Source organism: Staurois parvus, unplaced genomic scaffold (genome assembly GCF_062004578.1).
Source record: "Staurois parvus isolate SC_StPar_1 unplaced genomic scaffold, SC_StPar_1.0 ptg000593l, whole genome shotgun sequence".
In the NCBI taxonomy this organism is placed as follows: domain Eukaryota; kingdom Metazoa; phylum Chordata; class Amphibia; order Anura; family Ranidae; genus Staurois; species Staurois parvus.
The window spans coordinates 434,242-452,287 of record NW_028318389.1 but is presented as its reverse complement, the minus strand read 5'-3'; the positions used below and the strand labels follow the sequence as shown (position 1 = coordinate 452,287).

Below are 18,046 nucleotides of genomic sequence, written 5' to 3'. Positions count from 1 at the left end.
AACAATTCTGTCTGTCCCTGAGTATGAATTCTGTGGCCCTGAGTAACAATTGTGTGTCTGTGCAAGTAACAATTCTGTGTCTGTGCAAGTAACAATTTTGTGTCTGTGAGAGTAACAATTCTCTGGCACTCAGTAACAATTCTGTCTGTCCCTGAGTAACAATTCTCTGGCACTCAGTAACAATTCTGTCTGTCCCTGAGTAACAATTCTGTCTGTCCCTGAGTATGAATTCTGTGGCCCTGAGTAAGAATTCTCTGGCACTCAGTAACAATTCTGTCTGTCCCTGAGTATGAATTCTGTGGCCCTGAGTAACAATTGTGTGTCTGTGCAAGTAACAATTCTGTGTCTGTGCAAGTAACAATTTTGTGTCTGTGAGAGTAACAATTCTCTGGCACTCAGTAACAATTCTGTCTGTCCCTGAGTAACAATTCTCTGGCACTCAGTAACAATTCTGTCTGTCCCTGAGTATGAATTCTGTGGCCCTGAGTAACAATTCTGTCTCTGTGCGAGTAACAATTCTGTCTCTGTGCGAGTAACAATTCTGTGTCTGTGCAAGTAACAATTTTGTGTCTGTGAGAGTAACAATTCTCTGGCACTCAGTAACAATTCTGTCTGTCCCTGAGTAAGAATTCTCTGGCACTCAGTAACAATTCTGTCTGTCCCTGAGTAACAATTCTCTGGCACTCAGTAACAATTCTGTCTGTCCCTGAGTAACAATTCTGTCTGTCCCTGAGTATGAATTCTGTGGCCCTGAGTAAGAATTCTCTGGCACTCAGTAACAATTCTGTCTGTCCCTGAGTATGAATTCTGTGGCCCTGAGTAACAATTGTGTGTCTGTGCAAGTAACAATTCTGTGTCTGTGCAAGTAACAATTTTGTGTCTGTGAGAGTAACAATTCTCTGGCACTCAGTAACAATTCTGTCTGTCCCTGAGTAACAATTCTCTGGCACTCAGTAACAATTCTGTCTGTCCCTGAGTAACAATTCTCTGGCACTCAGTAACAATTCTGTCTGTCCCTGAGTAACAATTCTCTGGCACTCAGTAACAATTCTGTCTGTCCCTGAGTAACAATTCTGTCTGTCCCTGAGAATGAATTCTGTGGCCCTGAGTAAGAATTCTCTGGCACTCAGTAACAATTCTGTCTGTCCCTGAGTAACAATTCTCTGGCACTCAGTAACAATTCTGTCTGTCCCTGAGTATGAATTCTGTGGCCCTGAGTAACAATTGTGTGTCTGTGCAAGTAACAATTCTGTGTCTGTGCAAGTAACAATTTTGTGTCTGTGAGAGTAACAATTCTCTGGCACTCAGTAACAATTCTGTCTGTCCCTGAGTAACAATTCTCTGGCACTCAGTAACAATTCTGTCTGTCCCTGAGTAACAATTCTGTCTGTCCCTGAGTATGAATTCTGTGGCCCTGAGTAAGAATTCTCTGGCACTCAGTAACAATTCTGTCTGTCCCTGAGTATGAATTCTGTGGCCCTGAGTAACAATTGTGTGTCTGTGCAAGTAACAATTCTGTGTCTGTGCAAGTAACAATTTTGTGTCTGTGAGAGTAACAATTCTCTGGCACTCAGTAACAATTCTGTCTGTCCCTGAGTAACAATTCTCTGGCACTCAGTAACAATTCTGTCTGTCCCTGAGTATGAATTCTGTGGCCCTGAGTAACAATTCTGTCTCTGTGCGAGTAACAATTCTGTGTCTGTGCAAGTAACAATTTTGTGTCTGTGAGAGTAACAATTCTCTGGCACTCAGTAACAATTCTGTCTGTCCCTGAGTAAGAATTCTCTGGCACTCAGTAACAATTCTGTCTGTCCCTGAGTAACAATTCTCTGGCACTCAGTAACAATTCTGTCTGTCCCTGAGTAACAATTCTGTCTGTCCCTGAGTATGAATTCTGTGGCCCTGAGTAAGAATTCTCTGGCACTCAGTAACAATTCTGTCTGTCCCTGAGTATGAATTCTGTGGCCCTGAGTAACAATTGTGTGTCTGTGCAAGTAACAATTCTGTGTCTGTGCAAGTAACAATTTTGTGTCTGTGAGAGTAACAATTCTCTGGCACTCAGTAACAATTCTGTCTGTCCCTGAGTAACAATTCTCTGGCACTCAGTAACAATTCTGTCTGTCCCTGAGTAACAATTCTCTGGCACTCAGTAACAATTCTGTCTGTCCCTGAGTAACAATTCTCTGGCACTCAGTAACAATTCTGTCTGTCCCTGAGTAACAATTCTGTCTGTCCCTGAGAATGAATTCTGTGGCCCTGAGTAAGAATTCTCTGGCACTCAGTAACAATTCTGTCTGTCCCTGAGTAACAATTCTCTGGCACTCAGTAACAATTCTGTCTGTCCCTGAGTAAAAATTCTGTGGCCCTAATAACGTTTCTGTGGCCCTAAGTAACAATTCTCTGGCACTGAGTAACAATTCTGTCTGTCCCTGAGTATGAATTCTGTGGCCCTAACTAGCGTTTCTTTGTCCCTAAATAACGATTCTGTGGCCCTCATTAACAAGTCTGTGTCCCTGAGTAATGGTTCTCTGTCCCTAAGTAACTTCTCTCTGTCCCCAATTCTCGTTTCTGTGGCCCTAACTCTGTCCCTGTCCCTAGTACAGAGCGGTCTGCCTCTGTTCAATGACTGCAGGCAAATGAAGATTTCCAAAATGGCCGCTATATATACCTCGACCATTACACAGTGCTGGCTGGCTGGCTGCTGATTGGCTGATGCGATCACATGTCGTTGAGGAATGCATTATGGGGCAGCGCGCCTTGTCTGCGCGCCTTCCCCGACATCCCCGCTCCGTCGCCGCACATGTCAGCCGCCATTTTCGGAAAAATTTCGATTCGCGCGTCCGAATTAGGCTGTTTTTCGGATTCGGCACGAATCGAAATTTTTCCGATATTCGACTCGAATTCCACTTCGGATACTTCGATTCGCTCATCTCTAATTGTTACCTCCTTCTACTTTCTCCTTGTAAGCCACCGGGTCCGATTCCTGGCTGGGCTCACTGGTTCCGTACACGTTGGTGGCCCGGACCCGGAACTTGTACTCGCGGTCGTGCAGCAGATTCTCCACGTTGAAGGAGGTGCTCCTGCACAGCGTCAGGTCGGACCACTTCTTGTCCACGGAATCCCAGATCTCCACCATGTAGGACTGGACCACGCTGCCTCCATCATAGGTGGGACCATACCAGGACAGGGTCAGGGCCGAGCCCTTCATCTCCGAGGCACAGGGCTGCCCGGCTGGGGGATCCGGCTTATCTGCAAAGGAAAGACACCATCGAATTTTATTCAGACTGATGGTTGCCATGGAGAAGAAAGGATCACAATGATGCAACTAATGCAGGATCTGAGATTTTTGCTGCACCCTTACATTGGGGGTCAGTGGGAAGAACGTTCCTTACATTGGGGGTCAGTGGGAAGAATGTCCCTTACATTGGGGGTCAGTGGGAAGAATGTCCCTTACATTGGGGGTCGGTGGGAAGAATGTCCCTTACATTGGGGGTCAGGTGGGAAGAATGTCCCTTACATTGGGGGTCAGTGGGAAGAATGTCCCTTACATTGGGGGTCAGTGGGAAGAACGTTCCTTACATTGGGGGTCAGTGGGAAGAATGTCCCTTACATTGGGGGTCAGTGGGAAGAATGTCCCTTACATTGGGGGTCAGTGGGAAGAATGTCCCTTACATTGGGGGTCAGTGGGAAGAATGTCCCTTACATTGGGGGGTCAGTGGGAAGAATGTTGCTTACATTGGTGATCAGTGGGAAGAACGTTCCTTACATTGGGGGTCAGTGGGAAGAATGTCCCTTACATTGGGGGTCAGTGGGAAGAATGTCCCTTACATTGGGGGGTCAGTGGGAAGAATGTCCCTTACATTGGGGGGTCAGTGGGAAGAATGTCCCTTACATTGGTGGTCAGTGGGAAGAATGTCCCTTACATTGGGGGTCAGTGGGAAGAATGTCCCTTACATTGGGGGTCAGTGGGAAGAATGTCCCTTACATTGGGGGTCAGTGGGAAGAATGTCCCTTACATTGGGGGTCAGTGGGAAGAATGTCCCTTATATTGGGGGTCAGTGGGAAGAATGTCCCTTACATTGGGGGTCAGTGGGAAGAATGTCCCTTACATTGGTGGTCAGTGGGAAGAATGTCCCTTACATTGGGGATCAGTGGGAAGAATGTCCCTTACATTGGGGGTCAGTGGGAAGAATGTCCCTTACATTGGGGGTCAGTGGGAAGAATGTCCCTTACATTGGGGGTCAGTGGGAAGAATGTCCCTTACATTGGGGGTCAGTGGGAGAATGAGGAGGACACATTGAACAAGCTCTCCCTGAGAACCAGCGTTTTCCAAGCCTGGGCTTTGCCTTCTAGCTTGGCCCAGGAACCATGCCTGACCCTGGGAGGGATCCCCCTGATGACACCGGGCCTAGTGAGGAGGAGGAGGACCTGTCTGTGGGTCCAGGCCCTGGTGAGGATGTGTACAGACAGAGGATTATTGATCGATTCTTGGCGATTGGAAAAGCTGAGGAAAAACGTAAAAGTTTTAAAAGCTGAGCACAAATCCTTCAAAGCCAAATACTGCCAGGCCTGGAGTAAGAACCGATTGGCCATCCAACTGTTATGGGGAAATAGGCCGAACCTGATCAAACGCAATGTAACTTACCTATCCAGGCGGGAGGGTGGCCCAGGAATGGTCAACTCTATAGTTTTCTTTTCTTTGCTGTTTTTAAAGTACAATCTTGGTAATATTAGCAGAGACCCCCCCGGGATGGGTGGGTATTTTTTTGGTCTAAACCAGTCTTGGTTTAGGCCTTTTCTGCATTGCTGGAAAGATGGCGGCCCAGTGAAAAGTCTGAGAGTCCGACATGGCAAGCTCCCAGATTATGTTGCCCCGTGTCTGAAAATACTTCGGCAGTGGCAGGTGACAGTGGAGGATATCAGGTCCCTTCCCAGGAAGCTTCTGGGGGAGAGGATTTTGGCTTCTGCTTTTGGTGTGTCACTGGCCTTAAAGGATTGCCCAGGCTCCGTAATGATGATGGCGGTGGTGGTGGGGGGGGGGGGGGGGTTGCGTTTAATTAATTTGGAGAGAATCCCTTTGAAGCTTAAGGACCAAGCCTGGCTCACTTTTCATGGAAGGCTCTATGTGAGAGGGAACCTGAAGCACCGCCCTGTGGATGATCGGGATTGTCCTAGAGCAGAGTGTGTTGGTAAAGTGGAGTCTATGGACCACTTTCCGCTCCAGTGTCCCTTTACCATAGAGGTGTATAAAGGGGTGGGGAGGGTTCTGGGTACCCCCTTTCTCTATCGCATGAATTATGCAGAGTGGATGTACGGGGCATTCCCAGCTCACTGGGACTTTGATTTGGATATACTTTTTCTAGTTAGTATAGTTGTTCGTTACTTCACATGGAATGCACGGTATCAGATTACCCTGCGGAAGAAAGTCCTCCCTGTTGAGGTGGTGGTGCACGATATTCTGGGTGAGATTGGGAAGATTTGGGGGTCTTGAGAAGGGCAGGGAGTCTCGGGCGGTCTGGATAAGGGTGTGGAGCAATGTACGTGAAATCTCTCTCATATGAGGTGGGCGGACAACAATGAGAGACCCTCATAGGAAGGGCACATGAAAGATTAGCATGACGAGGATCAGATAGTGATCGCTCTCTCCTCTCCATGAGCGGGAATTCCCGGGTGGCATTTCCTGCAGATTCGTGGGAAAAAGAGACTGCGGGGTGAAAGATGACAGACGAGCCGGTGCTCACACTCCGGCATGAGAACATACGAGGGGGGGGGAGGATCTGGAATATATCCATTATATGGGAACTCCATCCCTAGGAGTAATAGCAGAGCTTACCATTCCTTAGATGTGGTGGCTGCATTAGTTTTCTTTTTTTAGGCTTTTATTCTCTTTATTCACCTGTTGATGCTGACAGTGATATACTTCCTTTCTACAAGGGAACATACTATAGATACAGGGGTGCACTAGAGGTCAGTAGATGAGGTATTGGACGCTCTGGGAGCACCAAAGTCAATAGATGACACATTGAGAAGGAGTGCATTTGGAGTCAACTGGAGCACTAGAGTCACTAGATGACACATGAACACTGGGAGCACACTTGGGGTCTCTAGGCATACTGGGAGCACTGGAGACATTAGATGACACATGGACACTGGGAGCACACTTGGGGTCTCTAGGCATACTGGGAGCACTGGAGACATTAGGTGACACATGGACTGGGAGCACGCTTGGAGTCTCTAGGCATACTGGGAGCACTGGAGACTTTAGGTGACATGTGGACTGGGAGCACACTTGGAGTCTCTAGGCATACTGGAAGCACTGGAGACTTTAGGTAACATGTGGACTGGGAGCACACTTGGAGTCTCTAGGCATAGTGGGAGCACTGGAGAGTTTAGGTGACATGTGGACTGGGAGTACGCTTGGAGTCTCTAGGCATACTGGGAGCACTGGAGACACACGGTGACACATGGACTGGGAGCACGCTTGGAGTCTCTAGGCATACTGGGAGCACTGGAGACTTTAGGTGACATGTGGACTGGGAGCACACTTGGAATCACTTGATGTACATGGAGTGCCAATGTCATTAGATGGACTTGAAGAGCATTTAGAACCACTGGGAGCATTGGAGTCACTAGATGACGCATTGACTGGAAACACACTTGGAGTCTCTGGGCATACTGTGAGCCACAGAGACATTAGATGAGATGTTGACTGGTAGCCCACCTAGAGTCACTGGGCATACTGGAAGCACCAGAGATATTAGATGAGATGTTGGCTCATAGCCCACCTAGAGTCGCTAGGCACTCTGGAGGGCTGGGTACATTAGATGAGTGGTTGACTGGTAGTCCTCCTAGAGTAACTGGGCATACTGGGAACACCAGAGACATTAGGTGACATGTGGACTGGTTTCCCACCTAGAGACTCTGGGCATACTGGGAGCACTGGAGACTTTAGATGACATGTGAACTGGTAGACCTCCGACAGTAACTAGGCATACTGGGAGCACCAGAGACATTAGAGAACATGTGGATTGGAAGCCCACGTAGAGATTCTGGGTGTACTTGGAGCACCGGAGACATTAGATGACATGTGGACTGGTAGCCCTTCCACAGTAGCTGGACATACTGGGAGCACCGGAAACATTAGAGAACATTTGGACTGGTAGCCCACCTAGAGACTCTGGGCGTACTGGCAGCAGCTGTGACATTAGATGATATATGGGCTGGGAGTGCACTTGGAGTCACTGGGCATACTGGGAGCACTAAGGTAAATTGATAACATGTGGATTTGAAACCACGTGGAACATGATAGTCACTAGATAACATGTACTGGGAGCACTCTTGGAGCAACTGGGCACATTGGGAACACCAAAATTATTAGATGACACATGGACTTGGAGAGCACTGGGAGCACTGGAGATATTAGAGGACATGTTGACTGTTAGCCCACCTAAAGTCATTGGGCATACTGGGAGCACCGGAGACATTAGATTACATGTTGACTTGTAGCCCACCTAGAGTAACTGGGTGTAGTGGGAGCACCGGTGAGAATAAATAACTTGTGGACAGGGAGTGCATTTGGAGCCACTGGGTGCACTGGAAGAACCAAAGTCAGTAGAGGACACATTTACTGGGAGTACACTTGGTGTCACTGGGTGCATGGGAGACATTAGATGACATGTGGACTGGTAGCCCTTCCACAGTAACTGGACATACTGGGAGCACTGGAGACATTAGAGAACATGTGGACTGGTAGCCCACCTAGAGACTCTGGGCGTACTGGCAGCAGCTGTGACATTAGATGACATATGGGCTGGGAGTGCACTTGGAGTCACTGGACGTACTGGGAGCACTAAGGTAATTAGATAACATGTGGATTTGAAACCACATGGAACATGATAGTCACTAGATAACACATGTACTGGGAGTACTCTTGGATCAACTGGGCACATTGGGAACACCAAAATTATTAGAGGACACATGGACTTGGAAAGAACTTGAAGCCACTGGGAGCACTGGAGTCACTAGATGGCACATGGACTGGGGGCACTCTTGGAGCAACTGGGCACATTGGGAACACCAAAATTATTAGATGACACATGGACTTGGAGAGCACTTGAAGCCACTGGGAGCACTGGAGTCACTAGATGGCACATGGACTGGGAGCACTCTTGGAGCAACTGGGCACATTGGGAACACCAAAATTATTAGAGGACACATGGACTTGGAAAGAACTTGAAGCCACTGGGAGCACTGGAGTCACTAGATGGCACATGGACTGTAGGCACTCTTGGAGCAACTGGGCACATTGGGAACACCAAAATTATTAGAGGACATATGGACTTGGAGAGCACTTGAAGCCACTGGGAGCACTGGTGTCACTAGATGACACATGGACTGGGAGCACTCTTGGATCAACTGGGCACATTGGGAACACCAAAATTATTAGAGGACACATGGACTTGGAAAGAACTTGAAGCCACTGGGAGCACTGGAGTCACTAGATGGCACATGGACTGGGGGCACTCTTGGAGCAACTGGGCACATTGGGAACACCAAAATTATTAGAGGACATATGGACTTGGAGAGCACTTGAAGCCACTGGGAGCACTGGTGTCACTAGATGACACATGGACTGGGAGCACTCTTGGATCAACTGGGCACATTGGGAACACCAAAATTATTAGAGGACACATGGACGTGGAGAGCACTGGGAGCACTGGAGATATTAGAGGACATGTTGACTATTATCCCACCTAGAGTCACTTAGCATACTGGGAGCACCGGAGACATTAGATTACATTCTGACTTGTAGCCCACCTAGAGTAACTGGGTGTACTGGGAGCACCGGTGACAATAAATAACTTGTGGACAGGGAGTGCATTTGGAGCCACTGGGTGCACTGGAAGAACCAAAGTCAGTAGAGGACACATTTACTGGGAGTACACTTGGTGTCACTGGGTGCATGGAAGTCAATAGATGACATGTGGACTGGATGTACATTTGGAGTCACCAACAGCTAAAAAGATCAACGGTGTCATTGGTTACTTACCTGAAAGGCAGACATTTCTCAGTGGCTAAGGAACCCCTGGAGGAACCTTAGGGTTTCACGGAACCTGGTTGAGAATGACTGCTTTAGAAGGTACTTGGTGACTGTTGGCTTCTATAGAGGTGCATGTACATGTACACTGCCAGGCCACACATGAATCCAATGTACAGATAAAGCTGATTTTTTCAATATCCCTTCTATAGCAGGGTCGGCCAATTTCTGCTGAAGCAGCGGGGAGGGAGTTTCTGTTTTTCTGGCCATCGGATGTATATTGCTGCAGAACCGAACTCTGGCTGATGTTTCTGATTTTACAGAGTTCTAGGAAACCTGAGCATTCCCTCCGCGTCGCCGGGGGTCCGACTGTTATTTTTAGGATTCGTTGCTTGATATGAAACTGGACTGTTCAGCTGCCAAAAACATCCCCCACACTCCCTCCCGGAACACAATGGTTCCATCAAATGTAAAAAGTGAAAAATACTCCGTTAGGTGACATGGCCCATCTGTCCTGCAGATTTCCCTGCAGGCCGGCGCCGACACTTCATAAGTCCTGACATAGAATATTTCTTCTATTGCTAGATCAGGAGCCAAAGTCTACTGGAGGTACGGTGCACCGGGTGCAAGACGCAACCAATCAGCCCAAAATGTTATGCAGCCAATAAGCTTCGTGTTCTCTATGTATTAATGTGCAGAAATACCTCATCTCCTTCCAGTGCACCATGTCAAAGCAGTGTTAGCAGAACCAGCATGCTGGCCATTTATTGTCCTTCGTTCTGGAAATGTCTTTACTGTTCCTTAGTGTAACTGCCAAGTTCACCTTCTAGTATCGCACTGCTACTTACTGCAACTGACACTTCTGCCTTCCTGGATCACACTGTTCCTTAGTATACAGTTAGGTCCATATATATCCGGACACAGGCACAATTTTAGATTTTGTTCAGGTATTTACCAAAACATATTCCAGCTCTAGTTCTATAATGGATCTGAGTGGACAGTGCGCACTCTCAGGTTTCATTTGAGGGTATGTACATCCTAATTGGAGGAAGGGTCCGGGGAGAGTGGATATAGTGAATGCGGAGTATGAGGAGAGCGGATATAGTGAATGCGGGGTCCGGGGAGAGCGGATATGGTGAATGCGGGGTCCGGGGAGAGCGGATATGGTGAATGCGGGGTCCGGGGAGAGCGGATATGGTGAATGCGGGGTCCGGGGAGAGCGGATATAGTGAATGCGGAGTATGAGGAGAGCGGATATAGTGAATGCGGGGTCCGGGGAGAGCGGATATAGTGAATGCAGGGTCCGGGGAGAGCGGATATAGTGAATGCGGGGTCCGGGGAGAGCGGATATAGTGAATGCGGGGTCCGGGGAGAGCGGATATAGTGAATGCGGGGTCCGGGGAGAGCGGATATAGTGAATGCGGGGTCCGGGGAGAGCGGATATGGTGAATGCGGGGTCCGGGGAGAGCGGATATAGTGAATGCGGGGTCCGGGGAGAGCGGATATGGTGAATGCGGGGTCCGGGGAGAGCGGATATGGTGAATGCGGGGTACGGGGAGAGCAGATATAGTGAATGCGGGGTCCGGGGAGAGCGGATACAGTGAATGCGGGGTCCGGGGAGAGCGGATATAGTGAATGCGGGGTCCGGGGAGAGCGGATATAGTGAATGCGGGGTCCGGGGATAGCGGATATAGTGAATGCGGAGTATGAGGAGAGCGGATATAGTGAATGCGGGGTCCGGGGAGAGCGGATATAGTGAATGCAGGGTCCGGGGAGAGCGGATATACTGAATGCGGGGTCCGGGGAGAGCGGATATAGTGAATGCAGGGTCCGGGGAGAGCGGATATAGTGAATGCGGGCTCCGGGGAGAGCGGATATAGGGAATGCGGGGTCCGGGGAGAGCGGATATAGTGAATGCGGGGTCCGGGGAGAGCGGGTATAGTGAACGCGGGGTCCGGGGAGAGCGGATATAGTGAATGCGGGGTCCGGGGAGAGCGGATATAGTGAATGCGGGGTCCGGGGAGAGCGGATATAGTGAATGCGGGGTCCGGGGAGAGCGGATATAGTGAATGCAGGGTCTGGGGAGAGCGGATATAGTGAATGCGGGGTCCTGGGAGAGCGGATATAGTGAATGCGGGGTCCGCGGAGAGCGGATACAGTGAATGCGGGGTCCGGGGAGAGCGGATATAGTGAATGCGGGGTCCGCGGAGAGCGGATATAGTGAATGCGGGGTCCGCGGAGAGCGGATATAGTGAATGCGGGGTCCGCGGAGAGCGGATATAGTGAATGCAGGGTCCGCGGAGAGCGGATATAGTGAATGCGGGGTCCGCGGAGAGCGGATATAGTGAATGCGGGGTCCGGGGAGAGCGGATATAGTGAATGCAGGGTCCGGGGTTTAGTAACACTTTTATAACTCTTACAAACATAAGGTATTTTTAGAAACAATGTATCAAATAAAAGCTTTATGTCTCCTTAAGGAATAAAAATAAACCAATCATTTTGTCACTGAGGTATTGCCAAGTGAATGGGTGCTGCTACAATTTGGTCTGGGCATCTCGGCTTTGATGACGTCTTGTCACGACGGGGTTAATATACAACGATCGGACGTCTGGCAGAGACCAGCGCGGAGCCCATATGTACAAACATGTCGCTTTTACCTCGCCATGCTTCACATTCCCAGCAGTTTCTTCTGCTCTTTCCCAAAAAGTGACATTTAAGGTAACGCAGCAGAAAGTACGGCGATAAATTGCCTTTCAGTGTAAATAAGATTTCTCGGCATGATCAGAATAACCTCGGGATAATCTCTTTAATCTGATTAAATTGGTTGTGGTCGAGCGCAGGAATTCGCGCTGGCAATAAAACGCTTTCCATTTTGGAAAGGAATGTGGCTGCGCGCCCACCCCGCGGCGGCTGGGTCCGCGCTCCGTACGGTGACTATGCGCTTTCTGCTCGCTGGCGTTCCTGCACCATAACAGAGAAGCGCTGATTTGCACAGCTGGCAATCTGCGGACTGTTTACACGCACAGAGCCAATGATCGGCGAATGTTCCAAGTTACTAATTACATAAATAAAGTGTCAGCGAGGAACGTAAAGTCCAGCTGCGTCCAAATCACGTGATCTGACCTCCACCGACCACCACGCAGAACGCCGCGGTTCTGTTCAGTGTCAAGTATTCGCTTTAATTTCTGCAACCTGCAAAGTGACACTAACACACTTACCAGCAAGAAAAGGACCATCAGCCAATCACAGCTCACCTTTCATAGTTCAGAGCGGTCCGATCAATGGTGGGAGGGTGCTGATTGGTTGCTGTAGTTTACGAATTGTCCTCTGCTTCATTATAGAAAAACTAAACTTTTCTCAGAGCTGTAGATTCCAGCAATGGGGGGTCAGCGCAGAGAGTCGGGGCGCAGGAGAAGTCAGCAGATAGACAAGGGATAGATACACATTAAGGAGGATTAGTGTTGGGGTTACAAGGAGGGTTGGTGTTGAGGCTACATGGTGAGTGTTAGGAATACAGGGAGGGTTAGTGCTGAGGTTACAGGGAGGATTAGTGTTGGGGTTACAGGGAGGATTAGTATTGGGGTTACAGGGAGGGTCAGTGTTGGGGTTACAGAGAGGGTTTGTGTTGAGGCTACAGGGTAAGTGTTGGGCTTACAGGGAGGGTCAGTGTTAGGATTACAGGGAAGGTTAGTGCTGAGGTTACAGGGAGGATTAGTGTTGGGGTTACAGGGAGGATTAGTGTTGGGGTTACAGGGAAGGTCGGTGTTGGGGTTACAGGGAGGATTAGTATTGGGGTTACAGGGAGGATTAGTGTTGGGGTTACAGGGAAGGTTAGTGTTGGGGTTACAGGGAGGATTAGTGTTGGGGTTACAGGGAGGGTTAGTGTTGGGGTTACAGGGAGGATTAGTGTTGGGGTTACGGGGAAGGTTAGTGTTGGGGTTACAGGGAGGATTAGTGTTGGGGTTACAGGGAGGGTTAGTGTTGGCGTTATGGGGAAGGTTAGTGTTGGGGTTACAGGGAGGATTAGTGTTGGGGTTACAGGGAGGGTTAGTGTTGGGGTTACAGGGAGGATTAGTGTTGGGGTTACGGGGAAGGTTAGTGTTGGGGTTACAGGGAGGATTAGTGTTGGGGTTACAGGGAGGGTTAGTGTTGGCGTTATGGGGAAGGTTAGTGTTGGGGTTACAGGGAGGATTAGTGTTGGGGTTACAGGGAGGGTTAGTGTTGGGGTTACAGGGAGGATTAGTGTTGGGGTTACGGGGAAGGTTAGTATTGAGGTTACATGGAGGCTTGGTGTTGGAGTTACAGGGAAGGGTAGTGTTGGGGTTACATGGAGGCTTGGTGTTGGGGTTACAGGGAGGGGTAGTGTTGGGGTTACAGGTTTAGTGTTGGGGTTACAGGTAGAGTTAGTGTGGATGTTACGGGGAAGGTTAGTATTGGGGTTACAGGGAGGGGTAATGTTGGGGTTACATGGAGGCTTGGTGTTGGGGTTACAGGGAGGGGTAGTGTTGGGGTTACAGGTTTAGTGTTGGGGTTACAGGTAGGGTTAGTGTTGATGTTACGGGGAAGGTAAGTATTGGGGTTACATGGAGGCTTGGTGTTGGAGTTACAGGGAGGATTAGTGTTGGGGTTACAGGCTTGGTGTTGGGGTTACATGGAGGATTGGTGTTGGGGTTACAGGCTTAGTGTTGGGGTTACAGGGAGGGGTAGTGTTGGGGTTACAGGCTTAGTGTTGGGGTTACAGGGAGGATTGGTGTTGGGGTTACAGGCTTAGTGTTGGGGTTACAGGGAGGGTTAGTGTTGGGGTTACAGGGAGGGTTAGTGTTGGGGTTACAGGGAGGGTCAGTGTTGGGGTTACAGACAAGGTTAGTGTTAGGGTAATTGGGGGGTAAGGTTTAGGGGTGCAGGGATTGTTAATAATCGCATTACAGAGATGATTGGTGTTGGGGTTACATGGATGTTTAGTGTTGAGATCACAGGGATTGCTAATGTTAGGAGTACAGGGAGGGTTAGTGTTGGGGTTACAGGGAAGGTTAGTGTTGGGGTTACAGGGAGGGTCAGTGTTGGGGTTACAGGGAGGGTTAGTGTTGGGGTTACAGGGAGGTTCAGTGTTGGGGTTACAGGGAGGGTTAGTGTTGGGGTTACAGGGAGGGTCAGTGTTGGGGTTACAGGGAGGGTCAGTGTTGGGGTTACAGGCTGCCAGTGGAGGCCCTATTAATCCCCCCAGGACAGGACTGGAGGGTCCCGGGTCTCCTCCATCCTAGAACGATGAGTTTGGCTTTACTCCATGACACGCTGAGATTCTCATTCATTTTTTTTTCCTGTCTGGGTCTCTCCGTGTAAAACTCCATCAGCTGAGACGGTTCCCGATGACATCATCACCCCAATACTCCTCTTGTCTATAAGCCCCCAATATGTGTTGCACAGAGCAGAGATCCCCATTGGGTGGCGCCGCGTCTCTCACCGTACAGCCTGCGGAGGAATGCACATCCTCAATGTATAGAGAAGAATGATCGCTCTTCAGAGAAGTCTGGAGTCTGGAGCCAGTTGGACGAGGTCCATGCCGTCAGCACTGGCAGCATCTCAGCGGTGGGAGAGAAAGCGAGCCTTAAAAGGTCACAATCGCTCAGGGAAGGAGCGCAGACGGGGGTCTGGGACGCAGCTTCTCACAACCAGCTGTATTCCATATTCCTGAAACAAGGGGCCACTAAACATGGGATCCATCCTGTACACCCCGGAGGGGGAGGGGCGGGGGTATGCAGGTTTCCAAAAATACAGCTGAAACATCAACATCTAAACCCTGCGAGGAGAAAATAATGACAGAGATAGGTATAGTGTCGGGGAGCAAAGGACAAGGGGAACCTTCATGGGGTGCGGGGAGGGGGGGACCCTTCAAGGGGTGCAGGGAAGGGGGGGAACCTTCATGGGGTGCGGGGGGGGGGGGACCCTTCAAGGGGTGCAGGGAAGGGGGGAACCCTTCAAGGGGTGCGGGGAAGGGGGGGAACCTTCAAGGGGTGCAGGGAAGGGGGGAACCCTTCAAGGGGTGCAGGGAAGAGGGGGGGACCCTTCAAGGGGTGTGGGGAAGGGGGGGAACCTTCATGGGGTGTGGGGAAGGGGGGGAACCTTCATGGGGTGCGGGGAGGGAGGGACCCTTCAAGGGGTGCAGGGAAGGAGGGAACCCTTCAAGGGGTGCGGGGAAGGGGGGGAACCTTCAAGGGGTGCAGGGAAGGGGGGAACCCTTCAAGGGGTGCAGGGAAGAGGGGGGGACCCTTCAAGGGGTGTGGGGAAGGGGGGGAACCTTCATGGGGTGTGGGGAAGGGGGGGGTCCCTTGATGACTCTCTGTAACCATAACAATAACCCTATCGGTTACTACAACACTAATCCTCCCTCTAATCCCAACACTTACCCTCCTCATTACCTAATAGTTACCCTCAAACACTAATCTTCCCTGCAGGGGGGACTGACCATTTGGAAACTCGGGCACTGCCCGAGGGCCGGGGTCAGTACGGGGCCCCATGAGATGCCCCTGGTACCTTTTTCATAGGCTTTTTTTTGAGTTTGGGCAAGGACACAGGGGCCCCATGATCCCCTATTGCCCGGGGGCCCCATGAATTGTCAGTCCGCCCCTGCTTCCCTGTAACCCAAAAACCAAGATACAGTGGGGAGATTTCTTTGCAGTAGTTTGTGTCTTTGCCCCTCCCACAATGGGGAGATTTCACCCTGTAGTTTGTGTCTCTGCCCCTCCCACAATGGGGAGATTTTCCCCAGTAGTTTGTGTCTCTGCCCCTCCCACAATGGGGAGATTTCCCTGAAATAGTTTGTGTCCCTGCGCCTCCCACAATGGGGAGATTTCCCGCAGTAGTTTGTGTCTCTGCCCCTCCCACAATGGGGAGATTTCCCGCAGTAGTTTGTGTCTCTACCCCTCCCACAATGGGGAGATTTCCTGCAGTAGTTTGTGTCTCTGCCCCTCCCACAATGGGGAGATTTCCCTGCAGTAGTTGATGTCTCTGCCCCTCCCACAATGGGGAGATTTCCCTGCAGTAGTTGTGTCTCTGCCCCTCCCACAATGGAGAGATTTCCCTGCAGTAGTTGTGTCTCTGCCCCTCCCACAATGGAGAGATTTCCCTGCAGTAGTTTGTGTCTCTGCCCCTCCCACAATGGGGAGATTTCCCTGCAGTAGTTGTGTCTCTGCCCCTCCCACAATGGGGAGATTTCCCTGCAGTAGTTTGTGTCTCTGCCCCTCCCACAATGGGGAGATTTCCCTGCAGTAGTTGTGTCTCTGCCCCTCCCACAATGGGGAGATTTCCCTGCAGTAGTTGTGTCTCTGCCCCTCCCACAATGGGGAGATTTCCCTGCAGTAGTTGTGTCTCTGCCCCTCCCACAATGGGGAGATTTCCCTGCAGTAGTTGATGTCTCTGCCCCTCCCACAATGGGGAGATTTCCCTGCAGTAGTTGATGTCTCTGCCCCTCCCACAATGGGGAGATATTGCAGTACATATACACTGCATGTTGAAATGCATTTGTTATATATTACAAAATATATGAAACATTTTTAAATAAATATATATTTTTTAAATATATTCCTCAGATACTTTTTAAGATAAAAAAAAGTTATTTTAACATCTATTCTTACAAACATTTGTAAATTCATCCCAAAAATGTAGATTAAATGTATTTTTAAAAATATTTTTCATATATTTTGTGATAAAAACGCATTTCAGCACACAGTATATAATATATAAATATATTTAGAAATATATGTCAATATATTTGGGAAAAATATTTCTTAAATATATTAGAAAAATATATTTTTCCTCCATGTGGGAAGTCCCCACATTTACCCCCCAAACTTCCAGCTCCACCTCTAGATCATGTCCCAGCATTCATTTGTTTTCCTGTAACCTTCTTCCCTATAGCAAGGAACGACTTTTATTACAACCTATGACATCACCGCCGGGGTTGGAAAATGCCTGCAGGGGCAGCTAATGTAAGGACACTCCCTATGGATAGAGGCACGCCTCCAGAACTACACATCCTAAGAGCTCTTCCCTATACATCGTATCGCAGGCTCTTGGGAGCCAAGCCAGCAGCACATTTCTTCTTGGGAAATAAATCAACGTATGCCTATAGGGAGAGACTGAGGGAAGGGGGGGGGGGCCATTAAAGGTCATGTGTGTGGAAAGGGCGGGGCCAACTCAATATTGAACCCTACGGACTAAGACTGGGGGGGCCATTAAAGGTCATGAGTGTGGAAAGGGCGGGGCCAACTCAATATTGAACCCTACGGACTAAGACTGGGGGGGCCATTAAAGGTCATGAGTGTGGAAAGGGCGGGGCCAACTCAATATTGAACCCTACGGACTAAGACTGGGGGGCCATTAAAGGTCATGTGTGTGGAAAGGGCGGGGCCAACTCAATATTGAACCCTACGGACTAAGACTGAGGGGGCCATTAAAGGTCATGAGTGTGGAAAGGGCGGGGCCAACTCAATATTGAACCCTACGGACTAAGACTGGGGGGGCCATTAAAGGTCATGTGTGTGGAAAGGGTGGGGCCAACTCAATATTGAACCCTACGGACTAAGACTGGGGGGGCCATTAAAGGTCATGTGTGTGGAAAGGGTGGGGCCAACTCAATATTGAACCCTATGGACTAAGACTGGGAGGCCATTAAAGGTCATGTGTGTGGAAAGGGCGGGGCCAACTCAATATTGAACCCTACGGACTAAGACTGGGAGACCATTCAAGGTCATGTGTGTGGAAAGGGCGGGGCCAACCCAATATTGAACCCTACAGACTAAGACTGGGGGGCCATTAAAGGTCATGTGTGTGGAAAGGCAGGCGGCCCAATACTTGGGGCAATATAGTGTAGACCAATCCAAACCCCCCCAAACATGTAAATTTGTTGACATAGGAAACTATTCAGTGGTGTCTCTCCAGCCAATCCCAGTTCTGGGTGGAGTGACGCTGACAATGTAACACTTTGCTATCCTCTCCCATTGGACATCCTAT

The 18,046-nt window shown here is 49.6% G+C and overlaps 1 protein-coding gene across 1 annotated transcript in view; it reads right to left on the bottom strand.

Moving 5' to 3' along the window:
- Positions 1-2,943: 2,943 nt before the first annotated feature.
- The window catches only part of LOC149449946 (myosin light chain kinase, smooth muscle-like), a gene marked incomplete at its 3' end in the record, with an annotated part of 381,689 nt that continues 366,586 nt past the window's right edge, over positions 2,944-18,046 (bottom strand). Inside the window, exon 22 of the mRNA XM_089692548.1 lies at positions 2,944-3,249. Coding sequence (XP_089548674.1) covers positions 2,944-3,249 — 306 coding nt within the window. The remainder of the gene's footprint in view (positions 3,250-18,046) is intronic.